Source organism: Dendropsophus ebraccatus, chromosome 2, assembly GCF_027789765.1.
Source record: "Dendropsophus ebraccatus isolate aDenEbr1 chromosome 2, aDenEbr1.pat, whole genome shotgun sequence".
Taxonomy (NCBI): domain Eukaryota; kingdom Metazoa; phylum Chordata; class Amphibia; order Anura; family Hylidae; genus Dendropsophus; species Dendropsophus ebraccatus.
The window spans coordinates 213,500,348-213,522,569 of NC_091455.1; the positions used below are offsets into that span (position 1 = coordinate 213,500,348).

At 49.1% G+C, this 22,222-nt stretch overlaps 2 protein-coding genes across 8 annotated transcripts in view; one reads left to right on the plus strand and one right to left on the minus strand.

Moving 5' to 3' along the window:
- AKAP9 (A-kinase anchoring protein 9) overlaps positions 1-9,822 on the minus strand; it is a 161,265-nt gene extending 151,443 nt beyond the window's left edge. For 5 of the 6 annotated variants that reach the window (XM_069959453.1, XM_069959451.1, XM_069959452.1 and 2 more), the window contains exons 1-2: positions 9,711-9,822; positions 9,513-9,611 (exon numbers count right to left, since the gene is read on the minus strand). In XM_069959453.1, the coding sequence (XP_069815554.1) occupies positions 9,513-9,611; positions 9,711-9,807 (196 nt within the window). In that variant the 5' untranslated portion in view covers positions 9,808-9,822. Of the gene's footprint in view, positions 1-1,796; positions 1,819-9,512; positions 9,612-9,710 lie in introns of those variants that run through there. The other variant, XM_069959454.1, reaches the window with a different exon arrangement.
- Positions 9,823-18,020: 8,198 nt separating this feature from the next.
- On the plus strand, positions 18,021-21,584 carry MTERF1 (mitochondrial transcription termination factor 1). Of its 2 annotated transcripts, none has more exons than XM_069960649.1 (3): positions 18,021-18,102; positions 18,276-18,346; positions 20,323-21,584. In XM_069960649.1, the coding sequence occupies exon 3, from the start codon at positions 20,342-20,344 to the stop codon at positions 21,512-21,514; it is 1,173 nt and encodes a 390-aa protein (XP_069816750.1). In that variant the 5' UTR covers positions 18,021-18,102; positions 18,276-18,346; positions 20,323-20,341; the 3' UTR covers positions 21,515-21,584. The 2 variants fall into 2 exon arrangements, with proteins under 2 accessions (XP_069816750.1, XP_069816751.1); XM_069960650.1 differs by having other exon boundaries at positions 18,081-18,167.
- Positions 21,585-22,222: the final 638 nt, after the last annotated feature.

A 22,222-nucleotide genomic window follows, 5' to 3' on the forward strand; every position in this document is an offset into this window, starting at 1 on the left:
TACAGGGCTGGGCTATGGATACAGGGCTGAGCTGGGGATTGTCTCTGGATACAGGGCTGGGCTCTGGATTGTCTCTGGATACAGGGCTGGGCTGTGGATCGTCTCTAGATACAGGGCTGGGCTGTGAATTGTCTCTGGATACAGGGCTGGGCTATGGATACAGGGCTGGGCTGGGGATTGTCTCTGGATACAGGGCTTGGCTGTGGATCGTCTCTAGATACAGGGCTGGGCTGTGGATACAGGGCTGGGCTATGGATACAGGGCTGGGCTGTGGATACAGGGCTGGGCTATGGATACAGGGCTGGGCTATGGATACAGGGCTCGGCTGTGGATACAGGGCTGGGCTATGGATACAGGGCTGGGCTATGGATACAGGGCTGGGCTATGGATACAGGGCTCGGCTGTGGATACAGGGCTGGGCTATGGATACAGGGCTGGGCTATGGATACAGGGCTGGGCTATGGATACAGGGCTGGGCTGTGGATACTATGTAGCTAATACTAATCCATGTAGACCAGTCATGGTACCTGACACGCACACGCAGGATTTCAGCCCAGTAGAGGTTCGATATGTCTATTAAGAAGAGAGGGTTCCTGTCTATAAGTTATTCCCTATCCATAGGACAGGGCTCAGTAATGCTCATAGAGAATGAATGGAGCACTGCCCGCACATGTGCTATGCGCTTCCTTCAGTCTTAGGGACTGTCACCCCTATTCTCAGGATCAGTGGGGTCCCAGCTGTCAGACCCCCACCCATCAGCTTTCTGCAGAGGATAGCCAGAGCTTCTATGTCCCTTTACATGAACCATATAAGGTCCCAGAAATCGGGAGCGTCTGTTCTCTGGTGCCTCAGGCTCTGGTCCTACCCCAGGTCTCAGCACATGGAGCAGCCAGATGACCCTTCAAATAATCCGGCACTAATGTTGGTCAGTTCTCGCTTTTTCTCTTGCAAAACCAAGTTATCTAATCCGTGAAGATCAGGCCCGGACCATGACTATTCCTCCTCCATTATGCATGCGGAGAATCCCCCTCCCGGCCTCAGACAAGCACAGATGAATCCATTAGACTATCAGACGGTGAAACATTATCCATCCTTTCCCCAGGGGTGAATAGGGGGTCCCATATGGATATTTTCTAAGATTGCGTAGATCAATGACTGCACAAACTTACAGGGGTAGTTAAGGGAAAACAATATTTCAAATCAACTGGTGCCAAAACATGCCAGAGATTTGTTATTTATTTGTATTCAAAAATCTGCCGTCTTCCAGGACTTATCAGCTGCTGTATGTCCTGCAGGAAGTGGTGTATTCTCTCCAGTCTGACACAGTGCTCTCTGCTGACACCTCTGTCCATGTCAGGAACTGTCCAGAACCGGAGAGGTTTTCTATGGGGATTTGCCGCTGCTCTGGACATTTCTAGAAATAGAGGTGGCAGCAGAGAGCACTGTGTCAGACTGGAGAGAATACACCACTTCCTGCAAGACATACAGCAGCTGATAAGTACTGGAAGGCTGGAGATTTTTTATTTTTTTTAATGTAAGTAATTTACACATCTCACATCTCACGTGGCAGCCACAACGTTAGGACTTACATCAGAGTTTTTCTAAAATAAAAAGTCATCAATACCTATAAATCCCTGAGTCGTCTGATAAGTCTCAGTTATATCTATCACTCAGCTTTCCTAAAGTCCTGAATGGTTCATGTGTCTGGTTATACAGGGATACAGAGCAGGGGGTGAATGTCTCATCCATCCTGCAGGACCTTGGTTTTATGAGCGGCCATACTGGTTGTCACCCACCTTATATACTGTGAACAGCCTGTGACCTGTAAAGAAGAGAAACCCGTCGAGCAGACCGGAGCAGTCACCATCACTGGACAAACAATAGTAAGAGTGTGAGGATCCTGATGTCTCATCTACTGCACATAGCTGGGGGGAATGCCAGAGACAAGTGGCAGGAACTGGTCAGACTGGTCTCCAGCAGACGTCACTGGCTGCAATAGTAAGATCTTGGCAGGGGCTGAAGGAGGATCTATAGAGCAGCTGTAAGGAACAGAGAACCCTGACAAGGTGCTGGTTATGGCTTCATGAAGGTTCCATATATCTGCAATATTATATTGGCGGTCACAGGCTTTCATACAAACCCAGCACTGTATCCATAACTAGGGGGCACCCTCTATGTCTAGAGGAAAGAGGGGTTCTGTTCTAACATAGAAGAGGATTCTTTACTGTAAGAGCAGGGCGACTAAGAAACTCAGTTCTAGAAGTTGTCAACTCCCTGAAAGAGGCTGAAATGACCGGAATGTCAGATACTAAAACTTGCCCTTTTATTCTAATCTGTAGTCCAATTTTCTGGTTGTAATTTTTATTTATTTCACTTTTTGTACATTGTTATGGGGGCGGCCATCTTGCCCAGACTGTTCTTAACAGCATTTAGTGACACGCTTTACAGCAAGACTCATGGACATAGACAGAGTCTGTTCTCTTGAAATGAATGTGAGACATTACTGAGCACGCTCTGTGACCTGTGAAGAGGTCATTCCACAGGGAGCTGCTATTGTCTCCTCTATCTACTGGTGTCACATGACGCTGCAATGCTGTACAGATCACTTTACAGCAGCCTCCTCTTATCACCACAGACACAACAGGAAGTCTCAGCTTAGTTTTATCCCCAGTGGTGAGAATGAGAACTGCAAGATTTCCAGGATTCAAAACAGATCACTGATCTCAGGGAGACCAGTCATAGATAACACTTTCGGCTGCTGGTTAAAGCGCTCAATGCAGTGAAATCCTAGATGCATTGCTCCCTGGGAAACATGAATATGCAGCCTGTGCATATATAGCCTGTGGAGCCTCATTTAAGAGTCTAAAAAAAAAACAGGACTAGCCAGATATCCCTCCAGGAAGGACCCAGCCAAGGGGTGGCCACTTTAGGGAAAACACCAAAACCACCATAATAAGTGGTCCTATAAGTCAGTGTAATGAGAAGGGAAAAACCAAGGCTAGGTAACCATCCACAGACAGCTGTTTCGGGGTGTTGCCCCTCATCAGTATGGAGCAGGATTCTGGCTAGGTGAGAGCAATGCCAAGTAGAGCCATACAGGAAACATACAGGGCCCAGGAATATAATACACCCATCTCTAATAGCAGCTTGTATGGGCCGCTACGTCTCACAGATCAGTAACACTAAACCTGTAAAGATTTCTGGGTTATTTTATAACATGGATAGAAAAATGGAAAATTAGAAAAAATTTAACCAGAAATTCTTAAAAAATATTTAACATAAAAACATTATTTATACAATAAGTTATTATCTGATGACACATTCCCTTCAAGCTCCATTCACTTCAATTGAAGCAAATAGCGAGTAGCAAAACCTGCACCCAAACTGGAGACAAGAGCGGTGCTGTCTCTGGAAGAAAGTGGCCATGTTTTTGTAGCGCTAGAGAACCCCTACAACTTAGCTGTGACCCTAATATAGTGTTTTGAATTAGGGTCAAGGAGCTTAAACTTATACATCTAACTATAATGGGTGACCTCAACACTTGACCTGTGAAATAATCATTTTAAAGTGACCTTGTCAGGGTCACTACCAAAGGGCAGCATACCACACAGCAAGAGAGAGAGACAGACACTGAGCTCAGGGATGAATAAAAAGCCTGTGAGTCCTTCTTCCCCCATCACTCATAGAGAAAGCCTGTGAGTCCTGCTTCCCCCACCACCACTCATAGAGAAAGCCTGTGAGTCCTGCTTCCCCCACCACCACTCATAGAGAAAGACTGTGATTCCTGCTTTTCCCACCACTCATAGAGAAAGCCTGTGAGTCCTGCTTCCCCCATCACTCATAGAGAAAGACTGTGAGTCCTGCTTCGCCCACCACTCATAGAGAAAGCCTATGAGTCCTGCTTCCCCCACCACTCATAGAGAAAGCCTGTAAGTCCTGCTTCCCCCACCACTCATAGAGAAAGCCTGTAAGTCCTGCTTCCCCCACCACCACTCATAGAGAAAGCCTGTGCGTCCTGCTTCCCCCACCACTCATAGAGAAAGCCTGTAAGTCCTGCTTCCCCCACCATTCATAGAGAAAGCCTGTAAGTCCTGCTTCCCACACCACTCATAGAGAAAGCCTGATTCCTGTTTCTTCCACCACTCATAGAGAAAGCCTGTGAGTCCTGCTCTCCCCCCCACCACTCATAGAGAAAGCCTGTGAGTCCTGCTTCCCCCACCACTCATAGAGAAAGCCTGTGATTCCTGTTTCTTCCACCACTCATAGAGAACGCCTGTGAGTCCTGCTTCCCCCACCACTCATAGAGAAAGCCTGTGAGTCCTGCTTCCCCCACCACTCATAGAGAAAGCCCGTGAGTCCTGCTTTCCCCACCACCACTCATAGAGAAAGCCTGTGATTCCTGCTTCTTCCACCACTTATAGAGAAAGCCTGTGAGTCCTGCTTTCCCCATCACTCATAGAGAAAGCCTGTGAGTCCTGCTTCCCCCACCACTCATAGAGAAAGCCTGTGAGTCCTGCTTTCCCCACCACCACTCATAGAGAAAGCCTGTGAGTCCTGCTCCCCACCACTCATAGAGAAAACCTGGGAGTCCTGCTTCCCCCACCACTCATAGAGAAAGCCTGTGCGTCCTGCTTCCCCATCACTCATAGAGAAAGCCTGTGAGTCCTGCTTCCCCCACCACTCATAGAGAAAGCCTGTGAGTCCTGCTTCCCCCATCACTCATAGAGAAAGACTGTGACTCCTGCTTCCCCCACCACTCATAGAGAAAGCTTGTGAGTCCTGCTTCCCCCACCGCTCATAGAGAGAGCCTGTGAGTCCTGCTTCCCACACCACTAATAGAGAAAGCCTGTGAGTCCTGCTTCCCCCACCACCACTAATAGAGAAAGCTTGTGAGTCCTGCTTCCCCTGCCAACACTCATAGAGAAAGCCTGTGAGTCCTGTTTCCCCCACCACTAATAGAGAAAGCCTGTGAGTCCTGCTCCCCCACCACTCAGAGAAAGCCTGTGAGTCCTGCTCCCCCCACCACTCATAGAGAAAGCCTGTGAGTCCTGCTCCCCCCACCACTCATAGAGAAAGCCTGTGAGTCCTTCTTCCCCCACCACTCAGAGAAAGCCTGTGAGTCCTGCTTCCCCCACCACTCATAGAGAAAGCCTGCGAGTCCTGCCTTCCCCACCACTCATAGAGAAAGCCTGTGAGTCCTTCTTCCCCCACCACTCAGAGAAAGCCTGTGAGTCCTGCTCCCCCACCACTCATAGAGAAAGCCTGTGAGTCCTCCTACATAATATTATAATATACTCATCCCCTTCTCTGCCTCTCAGTATATGATGATAGTATATGAGTGCCATGTGTTACACCTGTGTGGTCTCTTTAATCCTTCCGGTTTGTTGAGAGAACACCTTGCATTTTGCTTTAGTTTCACCTTTAAAAACCCCACAAAGTGAAAACTTCATGAAAGGCAGAGCGTGTCAGTAAATAAGTAAACAGCCGCCACATTGTGATTCATATGCATGAGCTGCGAATTGTCTCTGCTCTCCCAGCTATAAATTACCACTTCAGGAAAACTATTGTTGTGTTCAGAGAATGTGAAGAGTCTCCGCAACGGAGGGAAGGAGACAGGACTGAATACATGAATACTAAGCACAGACTATTCTCATGGCTCACAAGAAACATGGCCGCCTCTTAGACACATAGAGGAAGGTTCACCCCATAGCACAGGGATGGGGAACCTTCGGCCCTCCAGCTGTTGCAAAACTACAATTCCTATCATGCCTGGACAGCCGAAGCTTTAGCTAGATAGGTTGTAGTTTTGCAACAGCTGGAGGGCCGAAGGTTCCCCATCCCTGCCATAGCAGATAGGTGACCAGATGATATAATCTATAGAACAGCAAATATTTTATATAAATAGAGATCATATCTTCCGGTACTTATCAGCTGCTGTATGTCCTGCAGGAAGTGGTGTATTCTCTGCAGTCTGTCACAGTGCTCTCTGCTGCCACCCCTGTCCATGTCAGGAACTGTCCAGAGCAGGAGAGGTTTTGCTCTGGACAGTTCCTGACATGGACAGAGGTGGCAGCAGAGAGAACACACCACTTCCTGCAGGACATACAGCAGCTGATAAATACTGAAATACTGTTTTTTTTTTTTACATAGAAGTAAACAGGCAACAGTTCATTGAATATATATATATATATATATATATATATATATATATATATAGATATATATATATATATTTTTTTTTCAGAACTACCCCTTTAAATGAGCCTTCTGAGTGGGTGACGTCCATATAGACCCGACTCCAGGACTTCTATATACTGTGATGATATAAAATCTCATGGATGATTGTGTAGAGGACATTGCAGGCAGGTGAGGCAGGGTTAATGCTGTTCTATGAAGCAGAGCTGTGTTACGCGGCTGACATGTCACAGTGCCCGGCTGCTCCGACCATTATACGCCGCTCGGTGACGGGATAAGGAGATATTTTTACATCCAGGCATGAGGTGTATATGTCTATAGATATAAGAGCTGTCACCGGAGAGATAATGAAACCCTGCAGTCACTTCTCCTCTGATCTATCATGGCAGGCGGTGTGTGGCGGTATAGTACAGTCTATGCGGATACATAATAAGGGGAAACTCTGCTGCAACCACTGTAATTATTCCGCAGGGACCCCTGGCTGGGCCGAGCAGAGGATTGTCCCCTTACCTTACACTATACATTGTTTCCACACTATTAGTTCTATGCTTAGTTTTCAGAAGCTTCTCCATTGACCCCCTATAGGCTTCACATGCCAGAGAGGATAGATAGATAGATAGATAGATAGATAGATAGATAGATAGATAGATAGATAGAAGATAGATAGATAGATAGATAGGAGATAGATAGATAATAGATAGATAGATAGATAGATAGATAGATAGATAGATAGATAGATAGGAGATAGATAGATAGATAGGAGATAGATAGATAGATAGGAGATAGATAGGAGACAGATAGGAGATAGATAGATAGATAGGAGATAGATAGATAGATAGATAGATAGATAGATAGATAGGAGATAGATAGATAGATAGATAGATAGATAGATAGATAGATAGATAGATAGGAGATAGATAGATAGATAGATAGATAGATAGGAGATAGATAGATAGATAGATAGATAGGAGATAGATAGATAGATAGATAGATAGATAGGAGATAGATAATGGATAGATAGATAGGAGATAGATAGATAGATAGATAGATAGATAGATAGATAGATAGATAGATAGATAGATAGGAGATAGATAATGGATAGATAGATAGGAGATAGATAGATAGGAGATAGATAGATAGATAGATAGATAGATAGATAGGAGATAGATAGATAGGAGATAGATAGATAGATAGATAGGAGATAGATAGATAGATAGGAGATAGATAATGGATAGATAGATAGATAGATAGATAGATAGATAGATAGATAGATAGATAGATAGATAGGAGATAGATAGATAGGAGATAGATAGATAGGAGATAGATAGGAGATAGATAGATAGATAGATAGGAGATAGATAGATAGAAGACAGATAAATAATAGATAGATAGGAGATAGATAGATAGATATCATCCTGTAAGTATACGCTGTCCTGTATATGGCTGTAGTGTATACTGTCAGTCCCAGCTGTGGAGCGGTCACACCATAACCCAGTTGTGCAGGAGGATGATGAGGGTGACCGCTCCTTATTACTCCTCATTAGGATCTCATTACATTACACAGTCACTCATAGAGTAATTGAAAAAGAAAAACAATTTCCTTACAGATAGCAGGCGGGATAATGATGAGTGATGGGGTGACAGCGAGCAGACAGATGGGGGGTGTCACGTGTCTCTTCTCTCACTTTATCCTTCTGTCTATGTGTTATAGGATGGATGAGATGGGGATATATATATATATATATATACTGTATGTAGAAGAGACGGACACAGCTAAGAAGCTGGGGCCCCCTGTGCAGGAGGTGGTCGGGTCATAGTATTATTATTACTTATTTTTCAAGCCCCCTTGATTTCAGAGCGCTATACAAGTGATAGGGGGTGACAAAGAGGAACATTACAAGATCAACATGTTACATGAGTAAGGTAAATGGGGGACTGGTACATAGGGAGAGAGGAGCCTGCCCGCGAGGGCTTATGAAGGAAGAGAGGAGCCTGCCCGCCAGGTATTACATAGGGAGAGAGGAGCCTGCCCGCGAGGGGTTACATAAGGAGAGAGGACCCTGCCCGCGAGGTATAACATAGGGAGAGAGGAGCCTGCCCGCCAGGTATAACATAGGGAGAGAGGAGCCTGCCCGCCAGGTATAACATAGGGAGAGAGGAGCCTGCCCGCCAGGTATTACATAGGGAGAGAGGAGCCTGCCCGCCAGGGCTTACATAGGGAGAGAGGACCCTGCCCGCGAGGGGTTACATAGGGAGAGAGGACCCTGCCCGCGAGGGGTTACATAGGGAGAGAGGACCCTGCCCGCGAGGGGTTACATAGGGAGAGAGGACCCTGCCCGCCCGGTATTACATAGGGAGAGAGGACCCTGCCCATGAGGACTTACAATCTACTAAGTTCCTGCCTGGACATTGGTCGCCCTGAGGACCCTGCCTGTAAGCTCGGACCCCTCTTCTTACCTTTGCTGGCCCGATGCCTCTGTCTTCTGTACACGGGTGTTGAACACCGTATGGTCTGACAGATTTTAAGCTCTACACATCCTCGCTTGGACATGATATAGATTATAGATTAATAATAAGGATACAGCGTACAGCCGGGTACAGACAGGTGATGTGTTCTCCGGGAAGAACGCGCTGATCTGCTGCACCGTAGAAAGTTGAGCGAGATGAATAATTGATCTGGATGGAGTTGGATTTCAGAAACTGTAATTTAAGAAGTCCCACTACTACCTGTGTCTCTCCAAAAATAAGATTATCGGGGTAGGGCTCATCTTTGGGCTAGGGCTTATTATCAGGGTGGGGATACTTACAAATTCTAGGACCCTTCTATAGATGACTGCAATACACAATATAATGCCGGAGGAGGTGTAGACCAGTCATAAGGGGGATTGTTAAGGAGTCCTATAAATGACAAAATATGTTACATATGAAAAAGAAGCAATACTCACCTATACAGGGAGTTATCCGGCTACGAGGAGTTATCTTCTGCTATTCTGGTGCTGCTACCTGCCATGTCTTGGAAACTGGGGACACCTTCTGAGGGTCCGGAGGGAATGGGCATGAGGCGGTGGCCATTCCCCTATGTGTGTATGTCATCAGGGCACCTCCTGGCCACAGGCCGCCATGATCAGTCTCTCTAACGTCTCTGAGAACACCAGTATTCAGCTCTGCCAGTGTCCAGACTTCCGGTTTGACCCTGCCTTTGCCTGATCTCTCAGTATTAACGTTGCCTGTCTGACTTGTTTTCCTATTAGACTTTCTGGTTTTTACCCTATGGAGTTTTTTGGTTTTTCTTCTTAGTGTTTTTGCTCATACATTACCTGTTTGGTTTTGACCCGTCCTGTCGGACCCTCCTGGGCACTTATACCAGCATTGGGCCAATGAGCCCCTCCTAGAACCGATCCTTCCGGATAATAATCCTGTGTAAATAGGTCAACAATCAGCTGACAAACAACAAAGTGCTATCCTGGCTTTGGCTTCAATAATCTGTCATGTGTAATCTGTCTGTGTAAACTCACCATTAGTCTCTTTTAGCAGCAGCTGGCCCATAGATAGGCAAAAGTCACCAAGTTTCAGTACCAAGGTAAAAACAGGAACTGTGGTCAGATGGTACATGGGTCAAGGCGGGCGGGAATCATGATCATCAGACAGGTAGAGGGCAACACTGGCAGCAAAGAAGAAAAGGTCAAGTATACAAGACAGGAATAAGAACGTTTATCTGTCTTTGAGACCCGAATGGATCTATTTCTTAGGGAAGGGGTCCTGAGGAAGTCAATGATAACAATCTTTATAAGTGACCCTCTATATAATAATATGGACACTTCTGCCGATACTTTTCCGAAGTGGGAACATAGCTATAGGCAGCAGATGCATGCAACCCCCATAGTAGGGGGGAGAAGTGATATTACACAGTCTCTTCATGCAGTTTTTGTGGCCCTGATATAAGAACCTTTAGGGACGTGGGATGTTGTCCATTACTCCCCAACCTGCGGCGTAAAGCTACAACTCCTATAGGGATGTGGGCTGCTGTGCAACTATGGTCTGTGGGTCTTCATTTGTTGAAAAACTACAACTCTCAGCATGCCTTGATATTAAGTGCATGCTGGGAATCTTCCAACAGTAGGAAACTCGCGAGTTCTGGAAGGATGTTGTGTGGAGTCCATGTATGTGCTATTACCTGGTATGAGGAGGCGCTCAGGAAGCAGTGGAGACACAGTCACTATTCATCCACGCCAAACCCTGTCAACTAGCACCACCGCCTGGTCACTACTGGTAATTACAGCAAGGATTGTATTATTTTCATTCTGAAAGGTGTCCTTCCACACCTAATTGACAGTTGTTGTTCTAGGTGTTGGATGAGGTCGGAGCTAAGGTTCCTTCACAACAGAACCTCCCCCCCTCCCAATGTCTTTCTGGACCCCGCTGTGTGCACTGGGGCCAGTCATGGGGGGGAAGGGGGCGTTGGGAGGGCCAGAAGAGACTTAACCCAAATCACCCCCCCCCCCCCCCAAAAAAAAAAAAATAAAACAATAAAATTGTCCATGTCTTGGTATACTGATGCGTTAAGGTTTCCCCTCACGGAAACTAAGGAGCTGAGGCCGCCCCCTCCCCGCATAGTACTATCCCTCCTATAGCTGGCACAATGCAGTCATACAGGGAATGTTCTCCTGGCATCACCAATCCCAGACTCCTCTAGCAAACACTGGACAGAGAAGTGTGATCCATCACTACACACAACACGTCTCCTCTGCTCCAGAGTCCAGTGGTGGCGGCTTTACCCTCCCTCCTTCTGACACTTGGCATTGTGCTTGGTGATGAAAGGCGGCATGCAGCTGCTCAGCCATTAACACCCACATCATGAACTTCACGATGGGCAAAGTAATTGTGCTGGAAACCTCGAGAAAGGTGTACATCATATCTATCTATCTCCTATCTATCTATCTTCTGTCTGTATCTCTGTCATCCATCTCTCCTCTCCTCCCTGTCTCTCTGTCATCCATCTCTCCTCTCCTCCTGTCTCTCTGTCATCCATCTCTCCTCTCCTCCTGTCTCTCTGTCATCCATCTCTCCTCTCCTCCTGTCTCTCTGTCATCCATCTCTCCTCTCCTCCTGTCTGTCATCCATCTCTCCTCTCCTCCCTGTCTCTCTGTCATCCATCTCTCCTCTCCTCCTGTCTCTCTGTCATCCATCTCTCCTCTCCTCCTGTCTCTCTGTCATCCATCTCTCCTCTCCTCCTGTCTCTCTGTCATCCATCTCTCCTCTCCTCCTGTCTCTCTGTCATCCATCTCTCCTCTCACCCTATCTCTCTGTCATCCATCTCTCCTCTCCTCCTGTCTCTCTGTCACCCATCTCTCCTCTCCTCCTGTCTCTCTGTCATCCATCTCTCCTCTCCTCCTGTCTCTCTGTCACCCATCTCTCCTCTCCTCTCTCTGTCATCCATCTCTTCTCCCTGTCTCTCTGTCATCCATCTCTCCTCTCCTCCCTTCTCTGTCATCCATCTCTCCTCTCCTCCTGTCTCTCTGTCATCCATCTCTCCTCTCCTCCTGTCTCTCTGTCACCCATCTCTCCTCCTGTCTTTCTGTCATCCATCTCTCCTCCTGTCTCTGTCACCCATCTCTCCTCTCCTCCCGTCTCTCTGTCATCCATCTCTTCTCCCTGTCTCTCTGTCATCCATCTCTCCTCTCCTCCTGTCTCTCTGTCACCCATCTCTCCTCTCATCTCTCTGTCATCCATCTCTCCTCTCTCTGTCATCCATCTCTCCTCCCGTCTCTCTGTCATCCATCTCTCCTCACCTCCCTTCTCTCTGTCATCCATCTCTCCTCTCCTCCTGTCTCTCTGTCACCCATCTCTCCTCTCCTCCTGTCTCTCTGTCACCCATCTCTCCTCTCCTCCCGTCTCTCTGTCATCCATCTCTCCTCTCCTCCTGTCTCTCTGTCACCCATCTCTCCTCTCATCTGTCATCCATCTCTCCTCTCGTCTCTCTGTCATCCATCTCTCCTCTCCTCCCGTCTCTCTGTCATCCATCTCTCCTCTCCTCCTGTCTCTCTGTCACCCATCTCTCCTCCTGTCTTTCTGTCATCCATCTCTCCTCCTGTCTCTCTGTCACCCATCTCTCCTCTCCTCCCGTCTCTCTGTCATCCATCTCTTCTCCCTGTCTCTCTGTCATCCATCTCTCCTCTCCTCCTGTCTCTCTGTCACCCATCTCTCCTCTCATCTCTCTGTCATCCATCTCTCCTCTCTCTGTCATCCATCTCTCCTCCCGTCTCTCTGTCATCCATCTCTCCTCACCTCCCTTCTCTCTGTCATCCATCTCTCCTCTCCTCCTGTCTCTCTGTCACCCATCTCTCCTCTCCTCCTGTCTCTCTGTCACCCATCTCTCCTCTCCTCCCGTCTCTCTGTCATCCATCTCTCCTCTCTTCCTGTCTCTCTGTCACCCATCTCTCCTCTCATCTGTCATCCATCTCTCCTCTCGTCTCTCTGTCATCCATCTCTCCTCTCCTCCCTTCTCTCTGTCATCCATCTCTCATCTCGTCTCTCTGTCATCCATCTCTCCTCTCTGTCATCCACCTCTCCTCCTGTCTCTCTGTCACACATCTCTCCTCTCGTCTGTCATCCATCTTTCCTCTCCTCCTGTCTCTCTGTCATCCATCTCTCCTCTCTCTGTCATCCATCTCTCCTCTCCTCCCTTCTCTCTGTCGTCCATCTCTCCTCTCCTCCTGTCTCTGTCATCCATCTCTCCTCTCCTCCCGTCTCTCTGTCATCCATCTCTCCTCTCCTCCCTTCTCTCTGTCATCCATCTCTCCTCTCCTCCTGTCTCTCTGTCATCCATCTCTCCTCTCCTCCTGTCTCTCTGTCACCCATCTCTCCTCTCCTCCCGTCTCTCTGTCACCCATCTCTCCTCTTGTCTCTCTGTCATCCATCTCTTCTCCCTGTCTCTCTGTCATCCATCTCTCCTCTCCTCCCTTCTCTCTGTCATCCATCTCTCCTCTCCTCCTGTCTCTCTGTCACCCATCTCTCCTCTCGTCTCTCTGTCATCCATCTCTCCTCTCCTCCAGTCTCTGTCATCCATCTCTTCTCCCTGTTTCTCTGCCATCCATCTCTCCTCTCTTCTCTCTGTCATCCATCTCTTCTCCCTGTCTCTGTCATCCACCTCTCCTCTCCTCCTGTCTCTCTGTCACCCATCTCTCCTCTTGTCTCTGTCATCCATCTCTTCTCCCTGTCTCTCTGTCATCCATCTCTCCTCTCCTCCCTTCTCTGTCATCCATCTCTCCTCTCCTCCTGTCTGTCACCCATCTCTCCTCCCTTCTCTCTGTCATCCACCTCTCCTCTCCTCCTGTCTCTCTGTCACCCATCTCTCCTCTTGTCTCTCTGTCATCCATCTCTTCTCCCTGTCTCTCTGTCATCCATCTCTCCTCTCCTCCCTTCTCTCTGTCATCCATCTCTCCTCTCCTCCTGTCTCTCTGTCACCCATCTCTCCTCTCGTCTCTCTGTCATCCATCTCTTCTCCCTGTCTCTCTGTCATCCATCTCTCCTCTCCTCCCTTCTCTCTGTCATCCATCTCTCCTCTCCTCCTGTCTCTCTGTCATCCATCTCTCCTCTCGTCTCTCTGTCATCCATCTCTTCTCCCTGTCTCTCTGTCATCCATCTCTCCTCTCCTCCCTTCTCTCTGTCATCCATCTCTCCTCTCCTCCTGTCTCTCTGTCACCCATCTCTCCTCTCGTCTCTCTGTCATCCATCTCTCCTCTCGTCTCTCTGCCATACATCTCTCCTCTCCTCCTGTCTCTCTGTCATCCATCTCTCCTCTCTGTCATCCATCTCTCCTCCCTTCTCTCTGTCATCCATATCTCCTCCTGTCTCTCTGTCATCCATCTCTCCTCTCCTCCCTTCTCTCTGTCATCCACCTCTCCTCCTGTCTCTCTGTCACCCATCTCTCCTCTCGTCTCTCTGTCACCCATCTCTCCTCTCCTCCTGTCTCTCAGTCATCCATCTCTCCTCCCGTCTCTCTGTCATCCATCTCTCCTCTCGTCTCTCTGTCATCCATCTCTCCTCTCTCTCATCCATCTCTCCTCTCGTCTCTCTGTCATCCATCTCTCCTCTCCTGTCTCTGTCACCCATCTCTCCTCTCTCTGTCATCCATCTCTCCTCTCGTCTCTCCGTCATCCATCTCTCCTCTCCTCCTGTCTGTCATCCATCTCTCCTCTCCTCCCTTCTCTCTGTCATCCATCTCTCCTCTCCTCCTGTCTCTCTGTCACCCATCTCTCCTCTCGTCTCTCTGTCATCCATCTCTCCTCTCCTCCTGTCTCTCTGTCACCCATCTCTCCTCTCATCTGTCATCCATCTCTCCTCTCGTCTCTGTCATCCATCTCTCCTCTCCTCCCGTCTCTCTGTTATCCATCTCTCCTCTCCTTCCTTCTCTCTGTCATCCATCTCTCATCTCGTCTCTCTGTCATCCATCTCTCCTCTCTGTCATCCACCTCTCCTCCTGTCTCTCTGTCACCCATCTCTCCTCTCGTCTGTCATCCATCTTTCCTCTCCTCCTGTCTCTCTGTCATCCATCTCTCCTCTCTCTGTCATCCATCTCTCCTCTCCTCCCTTCTCTCTGTCGTCCATCTCTCCTCTCCTCCTATCTCTGTCACCCATCTCTCCTCTCGTCTCTCTGTCATCCATCTCTCCTCTCCTCCCTTCTCTCTGTCATCCATCTCTCCTCCTGTCTTTCTGTCATCCATCTCTCCTCTCCTCCTGTCTCTCTGTCACCCATCTCTCCTCTCCTCCCGTCTCTCTGTCATCCATCTCTTCTCCCTGTCTCTGTCATCCACCTCTCCTCTCCTCCTGTCTCTCTGTCACCCATCTCTCCTCTTGTCTCTCTGTCATCCATCTCTTCTCCCTGTCTCTCTGTCATCCATCTCTCCTCTCCTCCCTTCTCTCTGTCATCCATCTCTCCTCTCCTCCTGTCTCTCTGTCATCCATCTCTCCTCTCCTCCTGTCTCTCTGTCACCCATCTCTCCTCTCGTCTCTCTGTCATCCATCTCTCCTCTCCTCCAGTCTCTGTCATCCATCTCTTCTCCCTGTTTCTCTGCCATCCATCTCTCCTCTCTTCTCTCTGTCATCCATCTCTTCTCCCTGTCTCTGTCATCCACCTCTCCTCTCCTCCTGTCTCTCTGTCACCCATCTCTCCTCTTGTCTCTGTCATCCATCTCTTCTCTCTGTCATCCATCTCTCCTCTCCTCCCTTCTCTCTGTCATCCATCTCTCCTCTCCTCCTGTCTCTCTGTCACCCATCTCTCCTCTCGTCTCTCTGTCATCCATCTCTCCTCTCCTCCAGTCTCTGTCATCCATCTCTTCTCCCTGTTTCTCTGTCATCCATCTCTCCTCTCCTCCCTTCTCTCTGTCATCCACCTCTCCTCTCCTCCTGTCTCTCTGTCACCCATCTCTCCTCTTGTCTCTCTGTCATCCATCTCTTCCTTCTCCCTGTCTCTCTGTCATCCATCTCTCCTCTCCTCCCTTCTCTCTGTCATCCATCTCTCCTCTCCTCCTGTCTCTCTGTCACCCATCTCTCCTCTCTCTGTCATCCATCTCTCCTCTCGTCTCTCTGCCATACATCTCTCCTCTCCTCCTGTCTCTCTGTCATCCATCTCTCCTCTCTGTCATCCATCTCTCCTCCCTTCTCTCTGTCATCCATATCTCCTCCTGTCTCTCTGTCATCCATCTCTCCTCTCCTCCCTTCTCTCTGTCACCCATCTCTCCTCTCGTCTCTCTGTCACCCATCTCTCCTCTCCTCCTGTCTCTCAGTCATCCATCTCTCCTCCCGTCTCTCTGTCATCCATCTCTCCTCTCGTCTCTCTGTCATCCATCTCTCCTCTCTCTCATCCATCTCTCCTCTCGTCTCTCTGTCATCCATCTCTCCTCTCCTGTCTCTGTCACCCATCTCTCCTCTCTCTGTCATCCATCTCTCCTCTCGTCTCTCCGTCATCCATCTCTCCTCTCCTCCTGTCTGTCATCCATCTCTCCTCTCCTCCTGTCTCTCTGTCACCCATCTCTCCTCTCCTCCCCTCTCTCTGTCATCCATCTCTTCTCCCTGTCTCTGTCATCCACCTCTCCTCTCCTCCTGTCTCTCTGTCACCCATCTCTCCTCTTGTCTCTCTGTCATCCATCTCTTCTCCCTGTCTCTCTGTCATCCATCTCTCCTCTCCTCCCTTCTCTCTGTCATCCATCTCTCCTCTCCTCCTGTCTCTCTGTCATCCATCTCTCCTCTCCTCCTGTCTCTCTGTCACCCATCTCTCCTCTCGTCTCTCTGTCATCCATCTCTCCTCTCCTCCAGTCTCTGTCATCCATCTCTTCTACCTGTTTCTCTGCCATCCATCTCTCCTCTCTTCTCTCTGTCATCCATCTCTTCTCCCTGTCTCTGTCATCCACCTCTCCTCTCCTCCTGTCTCTCTGTCACCCATCTCTCCTCTTGTCTCTGTCATCCATCTCTTCTCCCTGTCTCTCTGTCATCCATCTCTCCTCTCCTCCCTTCTCTCTGTCATCCATCTCTCCTCTCCTCCTGTCTCTGTCACCCATCTCTCCTCTCGTCTCTCTGTCATCCATCTCTCCTCTCCTCCAGTCTCTGTCATCCATCTCTTCTCCCTGTTTCTCTGTCATCCATCTCTCCTCTCCTCCCTTCTCTCTGTCACCCATCTCTCCTCTTGTCTCTCTGTCATCCATCTCTTCTCCCTGTCTCTCTGTCATCCATCTCTCCTCTCCTCCCTTCTCTCTGTCATCCATCTCTCCTCTCCTCCTGTCTCTCTGTCACCCATCTCTCCTCTCGTCTCTCTGTCATCCATCTCTCCTCTCGTCTCTCTGCCATACATCTCTCCTCTCCTCCTGTCTCTCTGTCATCCATCTCTCCTCTCTGTCATCCATCTCTCCTCCCTTCTCTCTGTCATCCATATCTCCTCCTGTCTCTCTGTCATCCATCTCTCCTCTCCTCCCTTCTCTGTCATCCACCTCTCCTCCTGTCTCTCTGTCACCCATCTCTCCTCTCCTCCTGTCTCTCAGTCATCCATCTCTCCTCCCGTCTCTCTGTCATCCATCTCTCCTATCGTCTCTCTGTCATCCATCTCTCCTCTCTCTCATCCATCTCTCCTCTCGTCTCTCTGTCATCCATCTCTCCTCCCTTCTCTCTGTCATCCACCTCTCCTTCTGTCTCTCTGTCATCCATCTCTCCTCTCTCTGTCATCCATCTCTCCTCTCCTCCTGTCTCTCTGTCATCCATCTCTCCTCTCCTCCCGTCTCTCTGTCATCCATCTCTCCTGTCGTCTCTCTGTCATCCATCTCTCCTCTCGTCTCTGTCATCCATCTCTCCTCTCGTCTGTCATCCATCTCTCCTCTCCTCCTGTCTCTCTGTCATCCATCTCTCCTCTCTCTGTCATCCATCTCTCCTCTCCTCCAGTCTCTCTGTCATCCATCTCTCCTCCAGTCTCTCTGTCATCCATCTCTCCTCTCCTCCCTTCTCTCTGTCGTCCATCTCTCCTCTCCTACTGTCTCTCTGTCATCCATCTCTCCCCTCCTCCCTGTCATCCATCCCTCCTCTCTCTGTCATCCATCTCTCCTCCAGTCTCTCTGTCATCCATCTCTCCTCCCTTCCCGCCTCTTTTACCCTCACACCCCCGGCCTCTGCCTCTCATGCCTCCCAGGCTAAATCATGTGACCACCCTCTCACAAAGTGAAACTACACTACTGCCAGTCAGCCAATCATAGCGCTCACCAGAACAGTCAATCATAGCGCACGAATAACTGACCAATCACGATCAACAACACGGATAAGCCAATCAGGGGCGAGTGATTGTGACCAATCGGAGCGCACGTTACACCGCGGCCGGAAGGAACAGAGCGCATATGGGGCAGCTACGGCGTCGGGGCAGTCATGGCTGTAAGTCGGGTCCTGTGATGTTGTCCTTGTCGTCTGGCTGATTCAGTGTGTGAGGCGGCTGTGAGGTGTGTGCTGTGCTGTGCTGTGCTGTGCGCTTGGTGCTATAGGCGCTCGTGCTGTTTGGATAACTTTGTTTCCCAGCTCTTCAAGGTGAACTGTTTGTTTCCTTTTAGGAGGAGTTAAAGGGCCTTTCCATGTGTTATAGAAGGTGAAACGGAGGCTTATTACTAGCTGCAGCTGTGAGGTAACTATATGTGTGTGTCCTGTATCTGCACCGCCCTGGTGGGTGTAATGTGTAGCAATGGGCAACCTGTGGCCTCATCTATTGCTAAACTACAACTCCCATCATGCCTGGACAGTCAGTGACAAGGCTTTGGCTTTTGTGGTATGATGGGATTTGTAGTTTTATAGCAGCTGGAAGGTTTCCCATCCCTGGCCTAGTGTGTAGCAGTAGGAGGCAGGACAGCAGTGTTATATCATGTCAGGAGGATAGTCAGGTTAGCCTGTAGTCTGCAGGAGGATAGTCAGGTTAGCCTGTAGTCTGCAGGAGGATAGTCGGGTTAGCCTGTAGTCTGCAGGAGGATAGTCGGGTTAGCCTGTAGTCTGCAGGAGGATAGTCGGGTTAGCCTGTAGTCTGCAGGAGGATAGTCGGGTTAGCCTGTAGTCTGCAGGAGGATAGTCGGGTTAGCCTGTAGTCTGCAGGAGGATAGTCGGGTTAGCCTGTAGTCTGCAGGAGGATAGTCGGGTTAGCCTGTAGTCTGCAGGAGGATAGTCGGGTTAGCCTGTAGTCTGCAGGAGGATAGTCGGGTTAGCCTGTAGTCTGCAGGAGGATAGTCGGGTTAGCCTGTAGTCTGCAGGAGGATAGTCGGGTTAGCCTGTAGTCTGCAGGAGGATAGTCGGGTTAGCCTGTAGTCTGCAGGAGGATAGTCGGGTTAGCCTGTAGTCTGCAGGAGGATAGTCGGGTTAGCCTGTAGTCTGCAGGAGGATAGTCGGGTTAGCCTGTAGTCTGCAGGAGGATAGTCGGGTTAGCCTGTAGTCTGCAGGAGGATAGTCGGGTTAGCCTGTAGTCTGCAGGAGGATAGTCGGGTTAGCCTGTAGTCTGCAGGAGGATAGTCGGGTTAGCCTGTAGTCTGCAGGAGGATAGTCGGGTTAGCCTGTAGTCTGCAGGAGGATAGTCGGGTTAGCCTGTAGTCTGCTTTCACACAGGACCGATCTGCTGCAGATTCCACAGTGTAACCCCATGTAAATCCACAGCAGGAACTCTTCATTCTCGCTGATATAATTGTATATAGGAACCAATCAGTAATATAAGGTAAATGTGCGGGTGCATGACCGAGCGCACTCTCTACACATATTCCCCTGCCCGATATCATCAGAAAAAGTCCTGCACAGTATGTAAATGCGTCCAACTAGTCATCTGGGCGTTGTGGCTGCGGCATATAGTCCTATCCCCCTGGGCATGCCAGCTCTGTGATCACGCCGCTGTGGGAGGATTCACAGCACTGTATCAGCCGTATGTCACAGGAGGCGGTTCTCTAACTTGTCGGTGCTCCGATGTTGTCATCATGGTGGACGTATGCAGCATAGCAGGGATATGACGCTGTTGTACTGCGCATGTTTGCCATAATTACACCAGAGCACAGGCAAGTTGGAAGATGGCCTCCTGTGATGTATGGCTGCTGCCCTGATGCTCCGGGACCATCCTCTTTCTCTGGCCTGCTCAGCCAATCAGGGATTGAGGCTGGACATGACTGTGATCACCGATTGGCCGAGCAGACATGTCTTGTGCGATCAGCACTGGCAGGTTTTGGAGTGTAGGTGATCACTGAGAAACACTTAGTAGTTGGTCAAAAGCCGTGACAGCGGAGGATACGGAACGGACACTTATTAGTCCTGTGCTGTTATACTGTGCGTGGCCGTGGCATAGCGTGGGTTGGCAGCACCCGGGGCAAAGTGTTGCACCCTCCGATGCCCCTAGTAATGTAGTTAACCTCCCGTGCCCGGCTCTGGCTAATAGGAGCTGGCAGGCACCGCACTCTCCTTTGTCTGGCAGCCACTACACTAAATTATAATGTGCATGGTGCCGCCAGAAACAGGAGAGCACTGTGCGTGAGGTACACAAGTCCGTGGGAGATCTTGGGGGTCGGAGGTCCCCCATTCCTGGTCTACCTCTCCTTTGGTATTGTATATTATTTTCATGTAATTTTTTCATTGCTTTAGGCTGAGGAAGGAGGCGACCATGGCACTGAAGATGCTGATTAACCTCACTGGGAATTTTGCATCTTGTATGAAAAGACCCAGTAAAGCGGCGGCAAGCTTTACCCTCACCATCCCGGCCATATCGTGGGCCAGGTTCTATACACAACAGCTTTCACACAGTGAAGTCCCTGTAGAAAACCTGAACCTGGTGGCCAACCTGGAGAAAATAGGGGTGGACTTGGCGCAGATCAGGAAGCGTAACGCCATCCTCCTCAAGAAAACCATCACCTACGAGCAAAAACTCAAACAGTTCCTGACCGAGAAAGGTGCCGACACTAAGATGGTGGCCAGCATCATTTCCCGGTACCCGCGGGCGATCACTCGCAATTACGAAGTCTTGGAAGAGATGTGGAACATTTGGAAAAAGATATTGGAGACGGACGCCACCGTCTTAAGTGTCGCGCAGCGTTCTCCTGAGTCTTTCTTCCGAACGTCCAACACCGGGAACTTGACCAAGAATATTCGTTACCTCCAGTCCCTCGGATTGCCGCCCAAAATCCTCTCCCAGCTGATGGTTAAGTCGCCCAGAACTTTTGCCAACAGTGTCGACCTAAACAAGCAGAACGTGGAATATTTACTAGGACTTTGCACGCAGTTAGGCGGCCAGAACCCGCGAGAGTTTATCCGCGAATTGATTTCTAGAAATATTTTTATTTTGACCAAAAGTACAAATCGCGTCCAAGCCAACGTGGAAAACATAAAGTCCCTGATGAAGCTGGATGACTGCGTCCTGCTGCTGTGGATCCAAGGCGACGGCGCCCCCCTGCTCAGCCTCAGCTACACCTACTTCGAGGACAACTTTAAAAATGTTCAGGAAGTACTACAATCCCTGGGGTGTACGGAGTCAGAGATATCCCTCTACGTCTTCATGTATCCCAAAGTCATGCTGATGACGCCCAAGATATTTGCCAATAAGATCAAGGTCCTATTGGAGTGCGGCGTTGGCGTGCAGGATATCCTCAACACCCCAAATATTCTGGCCGTGAATATAAACAGCCTGAAATCTAGAATAAAGGCGCTGAAGGGCTGCGGCTATGACTTCAGGATATCCGGCCTCAGCGTCCTCATACTCAGCCAGCCAAAGTTTATCTCGAGGTTAGAGAGGCTTTGCAGTGCAGGGTCACCGGAAGAGAGCGACGGCCATTGCAGATGATGGGTTCCCGTTATATGACATTTTATTTTTGGAGATCTCTATTAAATATTTGCACTTGTCAGATTTTAAACTTGGAGAATGTGCGGAATTAATTCCTATTTTGTGTTCAAGGAATGCTGTGAGATTTCAGCTTAAAAGGCTGTGAAATAGTGAGTGCAGCTCTGGAGGAGAATACAGATGTAACCCAGGATCAGTAATGAAATGTATGTAAACAGTGACCTCACCAGCAGTATAGTCTTCCAGTACTTATCAGCTGCTGTATGTCCTGCAGGAAGGGGTGTATTCTTTCCAGTCTGACACAGTGTTCTCTGCTGCCACCTCTGTCCATGTCAGGAACTGTCCAGAGCAGGAGAGGTTTCCTATGGGGATTTGCTGCTGCTCTGGACAGTTCCTGACTAACAAAGGCAGCAGCATCCCGGGCCGAGTCCTGACATCCAGCATTTATTACTGGGAGGAACATGACCACATAAATGTCTGACCAGAGAGAGGTTGTACACAGCACGTTCTTTCCCTCCAGGCAACTAATGTGAAACCAATAAATTGCATGTCAACGGTGTCCATCGCCTTGAGTGAATCAACACTTTGATTCCTGTAAGTGATGTCAGTCTTACAGTCCTCCAGCTGTTGATAAAGTACAATTGCTGTCAAGCTTTACTTTGGCCGTCCAGGCATGATGGGAATTGTAGTTTTATAATATTATAGTTTTAA